Source organism: Hibiscus syriacus, unplaced genomic scaffold, assembly GCF_006381635.1.
Source record: "Hibiscus syriacus cultivar Baekdansim isolate YM2019G1 unplaced genomic scaffold, ASM638163v2 tig00110435_pilon, whole genome shotgun sequence".
In the NCBI taxonomy this organism is placed as follows: Eukaryota; Viridiplantae; Streptophyta; class Magnoliopsida; order Malvales; family Malvaceae; genus Hibiscus; species Hibiscus syriacus.
In genome coordinates, this window is record NW_024062736.1 from 308,384 (window position 1) to 322,478 (window position 14,095).

A 14,095-nucleotide genomic window follows, 5' to 3' on the forward strand; every position below is an offset into this window, starting at 1 on the left:
CAGTTGAACAGAATTTTATATAAAATAATATTTTTTAATTTTACATAATATTCAAAGCAATATTAATATATATGTAACAATTTTTTTAAGTTTACAATATTAAAAGGTATAAAATATCACAAGTCAAAACATATATAATTAAAAATCATAAAATCAAGTGAAACAAAATGATTCAAATCAACTACAACATATTTTAAGGCAAAACATATTAAATAATAAATATAATTATATAACTATAATCAAAAAAATTATAGCTTAAAAAAATCATAACAAATGATGTCATTTGGTTTAATTTAAAAAAAACAATCTCACATGGCTAAGAAACATAGAAGAGCATCCTAAAAGTTTAAAGAGTAAAAATATGAGAACAAAACAATCCCACATGGCTAAGAAACATAGAAGAGCATCCCAACTTACTTCTATAAATAATAGAGGTAATTTGACATTTAAAATCATAGAGCATTTTGGTGAGCACAGACCGAACTATTCTTTCACTTCAATTGAGATCAAATTTTAGGCTTCAACCGAACTTCTAATTTTTTTTTTTAGTTCGAGCCATTTCGAGTTCAAGTTTTAATATTATATTTCGAGTTCGAGTTGAACTTGATAATTTTTAGCTCGTGAGTTTTTGAGTCGAGTTGAGCTTACTTTTAAAGTTTTTGAGTTCGAGTCGAGCTCAGCAATACTCGAATTTGACTTGGCTCGTTGACCAAACGACGTCGTTTGGTTTAATTTTTTTTAAAGAAAAAAAGTGAACCAGCGGTTCAAACCGATTTTGTCGATTTTCAGCCGATTCATTGCCAGACCGATTTTGTGAGGTAACCGGACCAGACAGGCCACCAATTCACGATTCAACCGATTGAACCGATCGATCCGGTCTGATTTTGATAACCATGTGTAAATCCAAAGTCAACAGATAAAGCGTGTAATGGATAGCAACCAATAGAGTGACCACATCCATGTGTAATACTACTACTATATTGTATTGAATGCCTTTTAAAACCTCATTAACCTCTTTTCGTTTTCCTAAATAACGAAGTTTTATTTTATTTGAATTATAATTATCAGTATTAAATTTAAAATTTATATTTATATATGTCAGAACCGTCTTTCGGTTAGACACCGAATTAAATTTCGACTTGGATTAAATGAATTGGAGTCGCCACCGACCATTTAAAACGAATTTAGGTAGGTCGGACACCATCTTACCTGATCTGCGTTGTACCAGAAACGTGTCGGGTTCGGGAGTCGGTTACGGTCAAGGAAGGATGAGCACCCTTGAACCACCCTTTCGGTATCAATTAATTCATCGGTTGTCTTAATCGCGAAAATCAAAATTAAAATTAAAATTAAAATTTAAAATTTTAATTTGAATTAATTATCTTTGATCGATTGAAAGTATCCCTAAAAAGTCAAAAGTGTAGACCCGAACAAAAGCGAGTGTCTGCAGCTGCCCCTCTTTGCACATTTTGATATTAACAAGAATAGGGCAAAGATGAAAAAGATAACTAGTTTTTGTCCGGTTCTCTTTGATTTGAGACTTGATTATTTTTATTGTGACACTAAGTCTATCCATTGGGTACGATATCCTTCTTCTTGAAGTTGAAATCGTGGGGAATCGGAAAGTGGCTCTTTGTTGCCAATCTTTGTCGACCTTGGTCTTCTTCTCGATTTAGAGATCTGGGTGTAAAAATTTGACTGGAAAGTAGTTCCTTACTGATGCAATGCGGTTGATACGCCCTCGAGCTTAATGGAATCGAACTCGAAGGTCTTTGGCAGATAGCCCTTATTGCCTTGAGCTATGCTGCAAATGATAGTGTCTTTGAGCTGAGTGGAGTCGAACTCGAAGGTCTTTGTTGACAGATAACCCTTCTAGCCTTGAGTTATGTCATAAATGATGTGCCCTCGAAGCTGAGTGTAATCGGACTAGAGGGTCTTTGGCAGATAACCCTTCTCGACTTAAGCTATGCTGTAAATGATGTGCCTTGGAGTTGAGCGTAGTCAAACTCGAAGGTCTTTGGTTGGCATATAACCCTTCTCGACTTAAGTTATGCTGCAAATTATATGCCTTAGAGCTGAGTGCAGTCAAACTCGAAGGTCTTTTGGTCACAGATAACCCTTATAGCCTTGAGTTATGCTGTAAATGATGTGCCCTCGAAGCTGAGTGTAACCAAACTCGAGGGTTTTTGGCAGATAGCTCTTCTCGACTTAAGCTATGCTGTAAATAATGTGCCTTGAAGTTGAGCGTAGTCGAACTAGAAGGTCTTTGGTTGGCAGATAACCCTTCTCGACTTAAGTTATGCTGCAAATGATATGCCTTAGAGCTGAGCGTAGTCGAACTCGAAGGTTTTTTTGGTCACAGATAACCCTTCTAGCCTTGAGTTTTACTGTAAATGATGTGCCCTCGAAGCTGAGTGTAATCGAACTCTAGGGTCTTCGGTTGGTAGATAACCCTTCTTGACTTAAGTTATGCTGCAAATGATGTGTCTTGGAGCTGAAAGTAGCCGAACTTGAAGGCCTTTGGTGGGCACAATTCCCTTCGTCGTGAAGTTGAAACCATGGATGGCCCCTTCGTTGTGAAGTTGAGTCTCGAATTGGATATCCTTCGTCGTGAAGTTGAAATCCAAATATTTGTGTTGTTTCGAGGCCAATATCCTTCGTCGTGAAGTTGAAATTGACTCTGAAACTGGAAAGTTGTTTGTTGACAGCCAGCCGCCCCTTCGTTGTGAAGTTGGGCTTGTGTTGTCTCGAGTCCAATATCATTCGCTGTAAAGTTGAAATTGAATCTGAATGAAACTGAAAATTTGTTTTTTGACAGTCAGTCGCCCATTCGCTATGAAGTTGAGCTTGTGTTGTCTCGAGTCTGATATCCTTCGTTGTGAAATTGAAATTGACTCTGAATGAAACTGAAAAGTTGTTTATTGACAGTCAGTCACCCCTTCGCTGTAAAGTTGAGCTTGTGTTGTCTCGAGTCCAATATCCTTCGCTGTGAAGTTGAAATTGACTCTGAATGAAACTAAAATGTTGTTTGTTGACAGTCAGTCGCCCCTTCGTTGTGAAGTTGAGCTTGTGTTGTCTCGAGTCCAATATCTTTCGTTGTGAAGTTGAAATTGACTATGAATGAAACTGAAAAGTTGTTTGATGACCGTCAGTCGCCCCTTCGTTGTGAAGTTGAGCAACCACCATCAATTTCTAAATGCACTTTTTGAATCGATTATCTTTCATCTTGAAGTTGAAATTTGACTCTAAAAGCTGTAAAAAAATATGTGTGCTAAAAATGATAAATGTGATGCTCTTAAGTGATTCTAAGATGCATGCAACATGAATTGATTATGTTTTATCTCTTGGATGGAGCCTCATTTTTGTCTTCTGGTCTTGTCGTTGGATTCGAGCATACCCCATTTCAAGCTTTGGCTTTACAGATCTTTCATATTTGAGACTGTCCTGTTTGAAAATATTTTCTCCTTTTTCTTGTTTTAGGAGGGAAAATGATAAAAAATCTGTAAAATATTGTTCACAATTAAATCAAATTATAAACATGAGTTCAAAGTATATCAACGTAATCAATAGCTCTTTTAATGCTTTCAGAGTTACAGCTCTTTGACAAATGTTCAAATAGATGAGTTGGCTTTAGGTTGACCTAAGGTTTCAGCAATAAAAAGGTCTTTTTTTTTGTTATTGCAACGTGCTTTTTTTGGTTTGGCATTTTAATTGGGTGTAGACAAAATGACGCAACTAGCATATAAATTACTAGACCTTTTATTCCGGTCCTATGAAATCTTCCATTTGTTCAAGCCTCGTAAGCTCCTCTAACAAAGGTAGTGCAGAAATATCGGTTTAAAAATGAAATTTCTGAGTGCTCGTGTGAAGTTGACTATAACAGGTGTTCCTTAACTCCCTTAGTCCATCATTACCGAAAATTTCTTACTTAGATAAATTTGATTTAATTTGCTGTTATCTGGCTAGTTGAATCCATAAAGCTGGGGCGTTTAACCAATTGCTTTAGAGGGACAACTTAACATTATAATCAGTTTTATCAAGTTAACTAAAGGGTTCATCTCATCACAAAGTCTTCGGCCGGACAATAGCAGTGGAGCAAACACCAAATTGCCAAGTGTTCGAGCAATGTCATGATTTAAACGTAATCTACTCATAAGGCCAGAGCTTTCAAGTTTCCTCTATAACCAATTGCCTTAGTGGAATAGCTCAGCTTTACGGATTTAATTTCTTAAGTTTGTCAAGAAGAACCTGTTATAGTCTAGGTGTTGTTGAAAGTCAAGGAATCTCATTTTTAGAGTTCAATTTCTAAGCAACTGACATAAACTAGATTTACCTACTCGACTATTCCATCTGTAAAGATAATGATCATCATTGAACGTCTTAAATAAAAAGTATACTAATGTCATATGCAAAAGGATGTTCCATGTTGTCCGCACCTTATGAAAGAAAAAAGTTATATTGGTTTATTGCAAGAGCAGGGTACGGTGTTTGAGTGCATATTCTGGGTAAAGTCAAATTCCTTGTTTTAAATCATGTCACTTCGTCAAACATCTGTAACTTTGAACCATTTACAGAGTTTCTTAATTCAGATGATATTCAAAGAATTGCAAGTTTACAAATGTGATTCATTGCTTAACGTCTTTAAAGTAACATAAATTTATTTAAAAGTCCTTACAAAAACTTGAGAAAAAAATGAAAAATAAATTCAAACAGAATGCCTCAAATGATGAAATGATCTTCCTCACTTGGATGCCCCCTAGTTGTTGAAATCGATCCAGTTCTGGTTACGCATCTTCTGTACGACTATCTTGAATGCGTAACAATTCTCAATTGTGTGCCCTGAGACACCATCGTGATATTCACAATGAGCATTCTCGTCATACCACTTGGGGTATAGGGACTTCATGGTTTCCTCCAGGTATGGTGACACTACATGGGTGTCAAGAAGTTACTGGTAAAGCTCTTTGTAGGTCCTGGGAATATAATCAAAATGTTCTCATTTTTTATGAGACATGTGAATGTAATAAAAAAGAAAAATAATGCAAAATATATTGGAATGCATGATGCATGCAATGTTCGAGCCATTGATAAAAAAATGTGTATGTTATTAGAAATAATCCTTATTGGAGGCAAAAGTGTTTTATCTTTTAAGAGATAAAAATATCATGACAGCTTCTGACATGTTGACTAGTCTTCTGTCTTCGTCTGTCACCGGTTGAATAACATGTCTAACCACTCTAGCTTCTCTGGATGAACCGTGCAAATGTTGAGTTGCTTTTTGAACTGGATCAAGAAGTCTCGAATGATTGCATCTCTGGCATTTATCTTTTGTTGAACATGTTCCCAACGAATACATCATTGGAGCCCTCAATTGATAGGAACTATGTGAAGTTCATTTGTCTTTTTCTTGAATTCGTCAACAAGAGTCTCTAATTTCAGCTATCGTTTTGCCATTGTTGTCTTTGAAGGGACTCCCTTCATCTTGCCCCTACAACCTCTGCCAGTCAGTTCTTCAAAGATAGATTTTCATTGTGCTTGATGTAGACCCGGTTCATTCTGAGTCCTTTATAATGCAGCAGAGTGATACACTCTTCAATTGTGGGCACTATGTCTTCTGGATTGAATGCGACACATAGTCGCCTTGTAGATTGTCCTCTGTATTTTCATCTCTTGTTTTACAACCCCTTTGTCAATTAATGCAAATTATTCATGTTTAACAAACACATTTTTGGTGGATCAACACCTCTTTTAAATGATCCAAGTGATGAAAATAAAATAAAATGAAAATGAAAAGAGTTAGTGAGGTGAAAATAATAAAAAATAATAATGAAAAATAAATGTCTTACTCCACATGATGTTTACCCCACATGCTTTAATTCCTACCTAGACATGATCTCTATCCCACATGCTAATTTCAAACAAATTCTAACCGCATATTTGTCTAGTTCGCATGCTTTGAACAGAAAGTAAGGCAGGAAACAAAGCAGTCTAGGGTTTGGAATGAGGTTTTGGGGTGGGCTCTAATTCCCTGTACTCTCCCGGTTTAGGTTCTAAAAAAGGTACTCGAGTTCTGCTTGCTGGTGCCCCTTTGGACTTGCCAGACCCTTAGTCCTAAGCCCATCACAAGCTTATGTGGACTAAGTTAAACTCGAGAGGATACATTCTCTTATGCCCATACGGAGAATAAATTCACACGAAGAAATAAGGTATATGAATCTCGAAGGTTACTTGCTAGGCCCATACGGAGAATAAATTCCCACGAAGAAATAAGGTATATGAATCTCGAAGGTTACTTGCTAGGCCCATACGGAGAATAAATTCCCACGAAGGCATCACTTTCAGCCCCACTTAAAAGGGTTTGGAGCTCGGGTATAGAGCTAGAGATGACAATTTTGAAAAATATCTGAAATCATTAAAAAAAGAGAAAATCGCCTCAGTGACCAAAAATGCCTTATAATATACGATTTTAACCAACTTTTTTTAGATTTGCCAAAATGATCAATAAAATCGCAATGCGATCTCTAATTCGCAACGCGATTTTCAGTATTGCAAATTCGCGTTGCATTTCGCGTTGCGATAGTTGAAAATCGCGTTGCGATAGTCTACAGTGTCGTTGCTATTTTCCATTTCGCGTTGCGATAGTCTACAGTGTCGTTGCGATTTTCCATTTCGCGTTGCGATAGTTGAAAATCGCGTTGCGATTTTCCATTTCGCGTTGCGGTAGTGTACAGTGTCGTTGCGATTTTCCATCTCGCGTTGCGATAGTCTACAGTGTCGTTGCGATTTTCCATTTCGCGTTGCGATAGTCTACAGTGTCGTTGCGATAGTCTACAGTAAATTAAAAAAAGATTTTGTTTCTTAAGAATTTTCTCAAAAAAGATAGTATCCGCGCGGACGTGTTGAAGACACGTATTACCACGACCACGACCACGACCCGTGACGAGACGGCGGCGGCGGCGGCACGCGAGAGTCTCCCTTGTTCTCTTTCACTCAATAAGGAAATGGGAAATCCAAGCCTTAAATACACGTCCATATAGTGTTTCCAATACTATGTGGGATTGAGCATTACTCGACACTTCAAAGAAAATATAGCAATTTTTGTAGCATGTTTCCCACTTAATCCATATCTAAAACATTTTATCATTTTATCAAGAGAATTAAAAGAGTTGTAGATATCTACATTTCAATTCAAACTTATACATATAGTTTTAATATGATAAAATGTTTTAATATTTTTAGATATGTATTAAGTAGGAAACATGCTACAAAAATTGCTATATTTTCTTTGAAGTGTTGAGTAATGCTCAATCCCACATAGTATTGGAAACACTATATGGAAGTGTATTTAAGGCTTGTATTTCCCATTTCCTTGTTGAGTGAAAGAGAACAAGGGGGACTCTCGCGCGCCGCCGCCACCGCCGTCTCGTCTCGGGTCGGGTCGTGGTTGTGGTCGTGGTCGTGGTAATACGTGTCTTCGACACGTCCGCGCGGATACTATATTTTTAGAGAAAATTCTTAAGAAACAAAATCTTTTTTTAATTTACTGTAGACTATCACAACGCGAAATGGAAAATCGCAACGACACTGTAGACTATCGCAACGCGAAATGGAAAATCGCAACGCGATTTTCAACTATCGCAATGCGAAATGCAACGCGAATTTGCGATAGTGGAGATCGCAATGCGAATTAGAGATCGCATTGCGATTTTGTTGGTCATTTTCGCAAATCCAAAAAAAGTTGGTCAAAATCGTATATTATCTGGGATTTTTGGTCATTGAGATTATTTTCTCTTAAAAAAAACGTTAGTACAACTATTTATTTGAAAAAAATAATCAAAGATAAATAATAAGAATCGAATAAATAAATTAAAATTTAAACTTGTAATTTTCGCTTAAAAAGACAATTGTAAATTAATTTCAGCCCGACTCATTTATTTGTCCCTAGCGGAGTCGCTGTCGGAACCGTCTTTCGGTTGGGCCCCGAATTGGGCTTCAACTTGGATTAAATGAATTGGAGTCGCCACCGACCATTTAAAACGAATTTAGGTAGGTCAGACACCATCTTACATAATCTGCGTTGTACGAGAAACGTGTCGGGTTTGGGAGTCGGTTACGGTCAAGGAAGGATTAACACCCTTGAACCGTCCTTTCGGTACCAATTTATTTATCGGTTGCCTTAATCGCAAAAATCAAAATTTAAATTGAAATTTAAAAATTCAATTCGAATTAATTATCTTTGATCGATTGAAAGTATCCCTAAAAAGTCGAAAGTGTTGGATTGTAAAAATGAAAATAAACATGAGAAAAGAATAATAAAAAATATTAATAAAAAATGAATAAATATATATATGTATATATATATATATATATATAACAATGTAAAAAGAAGTAAAAATATTAAAATTAGGAGAAAATGAAAAAATATATAAAGTAAATAAATAAAAAATGAAATAAAAAGAATAAGTCAAAAGTTGTTACATCTCTTATGTTTTGCGTGTAGAGAAACTAGATTTGCAATGAAAATGCTCTGCCACTCCTCGTGCTTTTAGATACTGACTTTGGATCTTCCACGCTTATTTTTTGTCCTTTTCTTCCATCAGTTTTTCCAAATCGCTGCCCTTTCCTCTGATTTTGGTTCCACGTTTTTCTCTGTGTCTTTTCCTCTTGATGCATGAGTCTATTTATAGTCTAAAGACACCTATTTTTAGCTCAGATTTAGAGTCCTACGTGGACTCAAAATGCTTTGATTTTAGTGTTTCAATATGACTCAAATATGTTGGTTTATTTTATGAATCTCACTAAATCGAGGTTGTTGAATGCGGGGCCTATAAAAATAATAAAATAAAAATATAATAATAATAATAATAATAATAAATAAATATATAATATAATAAAATATTTTTGTAGACCCGGACAAAAACGAGTGTCTACAATATAATATGCTAATAGTTGATACACAAATTATATAAAATTTAATATGATATTAAAACCTTAAACTTTTAATTTGAAACAATATACTATAAATTCTAAATAAGAAATATGATATTAAAATAAATTAAACTAAAATTCGCATATTGTATTTATCAGATTGTTTTTCTTAAACAATATCGATATATAAATTTAAACATTTTCAATAATATGAGGTAATTACGAAATAATATATATTTAGAATCTTTCTTAATAATTGAAAAGATATACTATACATATGCATTTGCTCAAATCATTTAATGTGTTATATGTATATCATTGGTTTTCAGAACCGGACCGATTAGCGAACCGGTCATGCTACCGGTTCACTGGTTCAACCGGTCGTACTGGTCCGACCGGACGACGTCATAATTATTTAAAAAATTAAATAAAAAAATACCAAAAATATTTAATAAAAAATAATTTTTTATATCACAAGTCATATTCAAAGCAAGTCATAACATATATAAGTTAAAAACCATAAAATCAAGTGAAACAAAATGATTCAAATTAACTGCAACATAATATTTAAGGTAAAACATATTAAATAATAAATATAATTATATAACTATAATTAAAAAATAAATTTGGATTTAAAAAAATCATAACAAAATGATATTGTTTGGTTTATTTTTTTTTTAAAAACAATCTCACATGGCTAAGAAACATAGAAGAACATCACAAAAGTCTAAAGAGTAAAAATATGAGAACAAAACAATCTCACATTGCTAAGAAACATAGAAGCGCATCACAACTAACTTCTATAAATAATAGAGGTAATTTGGCATTCAAAATCATGGAACCTTTTGGTGAACATTGAGTGAACTATTCTTTCACTTCAATCAAGCTCGAGTTTTAGGCTTCAATCGAGCTTCTAATTTTTTTTTTGAGTTCAAGCCTTTTTGAGTTCAAGTTTCAATATTATATTTCGAGTTTGAGTTGAACTTGATAATTTTTACCTTGTGAGTTTGAGTTGAGTTGAGCTTACTTTTAAAGTTTTTAAGTTCGAGTCGAGCTCAGCAATACTCGAGTTCGACTTGGCTCGTTTAACAAACGACGTTGTTTGGTTTAATTTTTTTTAAAAAAACAAAAAATAAAAATCCCGATTTTTCCGGTTTTCAGCCGGTTTGAACGGTTCAACGGTTCTGACCGGTTCACTAATAACGGTTCAACCGATTTAGATTGAACCGGACTAATCAACGGTTCCCGATTAAACCGGCCGGTCCGGTCCGATTTTCATAACAGAGTGTATATCTAAACTTATACATTAACTATTCATCTAATTTGTAATTTTATACTCATTAAGATTATTTTGATGATTGATTATGATAAATTGGTAGAGAAAGATTGTAATATTTGCTACTCTACTTTTAAGTTTCCTCTCTGTCTCTTGTTTCGGATGTGATGGTGAAAGACAAATTGGTGTTGTCATATTCACACATTTGATTCCTTTTCTAGACAGCTGCTTGGGTCATTGCGAGTCTGCAAACATGTAGTTAATAAGTAGGTAGCATAGATTTTCTTTGGATTGGTTCAAAATCTTTTCCTTTTTCTTCTAAAATTTAGCATTAAGATTTTATAGTAATTTCATGCAAAAAGCCTGGGACTAACCTAATTCCTAGAGGGTATTGCAGTAGGCCTGTGAAGGGGAGAATACCCTCCAAGATATTGCTATCATAAATAGGGGAAATCCTCTAGATGTGTACAAAGAAAGCAAAGCAACTATTCTCTTGTTAAAGCATCGACCACCAAAATATCCACATTCGTAGGACAGCTATATTGTCTGAAAGAGAGTGCAAACAGAGAAAGTTATCGTGGAGAAGAAAGACAACCCCAAATGTCTGTTAAGGACTTGTTGGTAGGGTTGCTTTCATTCAACAATCCAAGAATCTCTTTGAAACCCAACTTTGGGTGCCTGCTTTCAAGGTCCCGGAAATCTGGATTTATTTGTAGTTTTCCTCTTTTACTTTGTCCTCACTTAAAAGGACCAGGGGAGTGTGAGAGAGAGACGCTCAAGAGAATGTGATTTGGCGGTCTTTTTTTTTCCTCATAAAAAGGGGGATGGGTCATGCGAGACAAATTGACTTGGAAATTAGAATGAATTGAAAAGGACAATTATCTTTTATGGATTTAACTCCATTATTTTCGGTTCCAATCCTCTTTAATAAGATGGGATAAATAAAACTAGATTCAATTAAAAAAAATCAAATTTTAATTTTAGATTTCAAGTTTGAATTGAATTCAGATTTTATCAAACCCTTGCAATCAAAGATGTTCGAACTTATGATCTTTAGAAACAATAATGATTCCTTTAACCACTAAGATAAATTGATTTGTGTGAAAAAATAAAAACTTGATATATCCATTGATTTCCTTATTTCTTCATTTTAAGTATATTAGATCCTATTTGAACCACACACTCCTGGACTAATTTTAGAAAACTTTTTCAGCTTCAATCCCTCTTTTTGAATGCCATTTTCCTCTCTTTGTAATTTAATTCTTCAACTTTGAATGATTTTTCAGTTCTTCAATTACTCTTTGATTTTAAGTTAAATTTTTTTATTAAATTTAAATCACATACTCCTCAAAACTATAGAATATTTATGCAACTTCAATTTCTATCATTAACAACAAATTTATTCTGTGTACAATTTAATTATTTTTTTATTTAATTTAATCCTTTGATTGACTTTTTTCCCCATCAATTCCTTTGAATCATAGATATATTTTAATTTATTAAAATAACATAATAGATATATTTCATAATTTTAAAAATAATATTATATATATATGCGTATTTTAAAAATAACAGTATAGATACATTTTATAATTTTAAATATCATTGAATCTATTAAATAATATTATAAATATTATTTGCATATTATAAAATATATGTGTATTCGATTAGAGAAAATCGTTTAAAATAAAATCAATATATTATAAAATAATATAAAATTATATTAAAAAAACTCAAATAACTAAACTGGAAAAATTAAATAAAATTTGAATAGTACAAAAGAGTCGGTAACTTGACTAATAAGAAAATTTCTAACCCGATTCAATAAAGTAAAGTTTGATTCTCACAAAAGCCTTCTTAGCTCGACTAACCAGAAAAATTTTAACTTGACTTGGGCAACATAATCATTCTTAATCGTAAATAATAAAATATGTTCCAACGATTAGGAATGAGAGTCTCTTCCCTGTTTCAGCTTCGTCTCACTTTTTGTCTTCGGTTGCTGTTCTGACATGTATACATCTCCCCTACAACAAATGATGACATGATTATTAGATATCAATTACAGAACTTATAATACAAGAATTGATGAGCTTATCGAGAGGTTTCGAATAACAGTGTATTATGTAGAGTATGAATGTTATTAATGGTTAATAAAAATTATAGACAGTATTACCTTTTAATCATTCCATATTATTTAAAAATAAAATAAGAATAGATCACCTAAAACAGAAACTCAGCATTTATCTATTTCACATGTAAAACCCTCTATTTTAACTTTGAAGCCCTATGTTGCCTTTATTTCGACTTGAATCTGGGCTTCAAAGGCCAGACTAAAACCCAATGTTACTCTGACGACAGCCAGCACAAAACAGAAGGTTGAGATCAAATCAAACTCAAAATACGGGAGATAAGATACGATAAAGAAGAAGATGTTTTTACCAAAGTTTCATCTACATCCGGTTGTTTTTACAGTAAGGATGCTGGCAATTAGACGGATCAGCGCAAGGGAATGGATGATCCAAATACATCGGCTGCAGGTAATATCCTCCATAGAAATCATACCAAGGCTGGTAGTAGACAGGCCCGTAGTAACTATCCCAATATGATGCTGGATTAAAGTATGGCTGAGAATTTACATCATAAATGCTGATAGTGTCATAACTCTGACTATGTTCAAATCCACTCCCACAATATGTTGGTGGATTAAAGTATGGCTGAGAATTTACATCATAAATGTTGACAATGCCGCATCTCTGATTATGTTCAAATCCATCCGGCTCGGCACCCATATGATATTTGGGGATGGCCTTCTTAACTTCAACCATCTTGTCCTGTAATTGGTGAAATTTGTTCTGCAGAACTCGTGTCACCGCTTCCTTTGAATCATATGTCACGAAGCCGTACCCTTTTTTTACTCCGGTTGCACTATTGTACATTATGATCGAATCGGTGATGGTACCGTATTTATTGAAATATTGATTGAATTCTTCGTCAGTTATTGCATGAGGCAACCCTCCTACGAATATCTTTCTATCGCTGATTGGTACTTTTGGTTTCGCTGGTTCCACATCAACCTAATTCAACAAAATTAAATAAAATATGTTAAAACCTTTTAATCACTTATACAAAGAATAATAAAACCCTAAACCCTACACATTTTGATTTTTCCCGGTTCTCGGTTCTATAGATTCTAAACTTTTCTACACACACCAAATCAAATATATTTTCGGTTTTTGACCGAGGAATCCAATCTCACATCAATAAATTCAAATATCAAATATTAATACATACAATTCTATCTAAAAAATATATATATTAACATGTACAAAAGAGAGAGAGAAACTTACCCGTTGATCAAGAATAACATGTTCTTGTTTAAGGGCGTTTTGAGCCATGGAAGGATCAGAAAAAGTAACGAAACCGATGTTCTTTTGAGCAATGATAAGAACATCTTTAATCTTACCATACTCACTGAAATGTTCTTTTAACGTTGTTTCTGTAATAATTGAAAAATCTCCCCTAATAAACAATTTAGGATTCTCAGGCTCCATGACCAAAAACTGTTGAAGAAAAAACTTGAGATTTCATAAACAATTATAGAGAAAACTAGATACTCTTGAAAACATTATCCGAGAGATTAGATAGTGAATATTATTTATAAGAGAAAAAAATACTAAATTTTACTTTATGCCTGTAACAAATTGAGATTAATTTGAATTGTCTCTCTTTTTGTTGCATGGTTTGATTCTAATTGTAATAGTACGATTATATTTTTTAATTTGACCTTATCCTTTACAAATTATTATTTATATTATTTTTATATTATATCTAATAATTTAGTTCTTTAGAATAAATTGCTTGATTAGTTTAACCACAATTAATTACATAAGA

The 14,095-nt window shown here is 33.7% G+C and overlaps 1 protein-coding gene across 1 annotated transcript; it reads right to left on the reverse strand.

Moving 5' to 3' along the window:
* Window positions 1-12,654: 12,654 nt before the first annotated feature.
* On the reverse strand, window positions 12,655-13,755 carry LOC120125598 (nuclear polyadenylated RNA-binding protein 4-like). The gene is made up of 2 exons (XM_039143992.1): window positions 13,552-13,755; window positions 12,655-13,278 (listed from the first exon to the last, which is right to left on the reverse strand). Exons 1-2 carry the CDS (start codon window positions 13,753-13,755, stop codon window positions 12,655-12,657), a joined length of 828 nt encoding a protein of 275 aa, XP_038999923.1.
* Between the last annotated feature and the right edge of the window lie 340 nt (window positions 13,756-14,095).

Bases quoted from the DNA above. Each gene is read 5' to 3' on its own strand.
- LOC120125598 (XM_039143992.1), bottom strand. From the start codon at position 13,755: ATGGAGCCTGAGAATCCTAAATTGTTTATTAGGGGAGATTTTTCAATT. The intron at 13,279-13,551 runs GTAAGTTTCTCT...TTGTTGAATTAG, and splicing joins ATGTTATTCTTGATCAACGG to GTTGATGTGGAACCAGCGAA.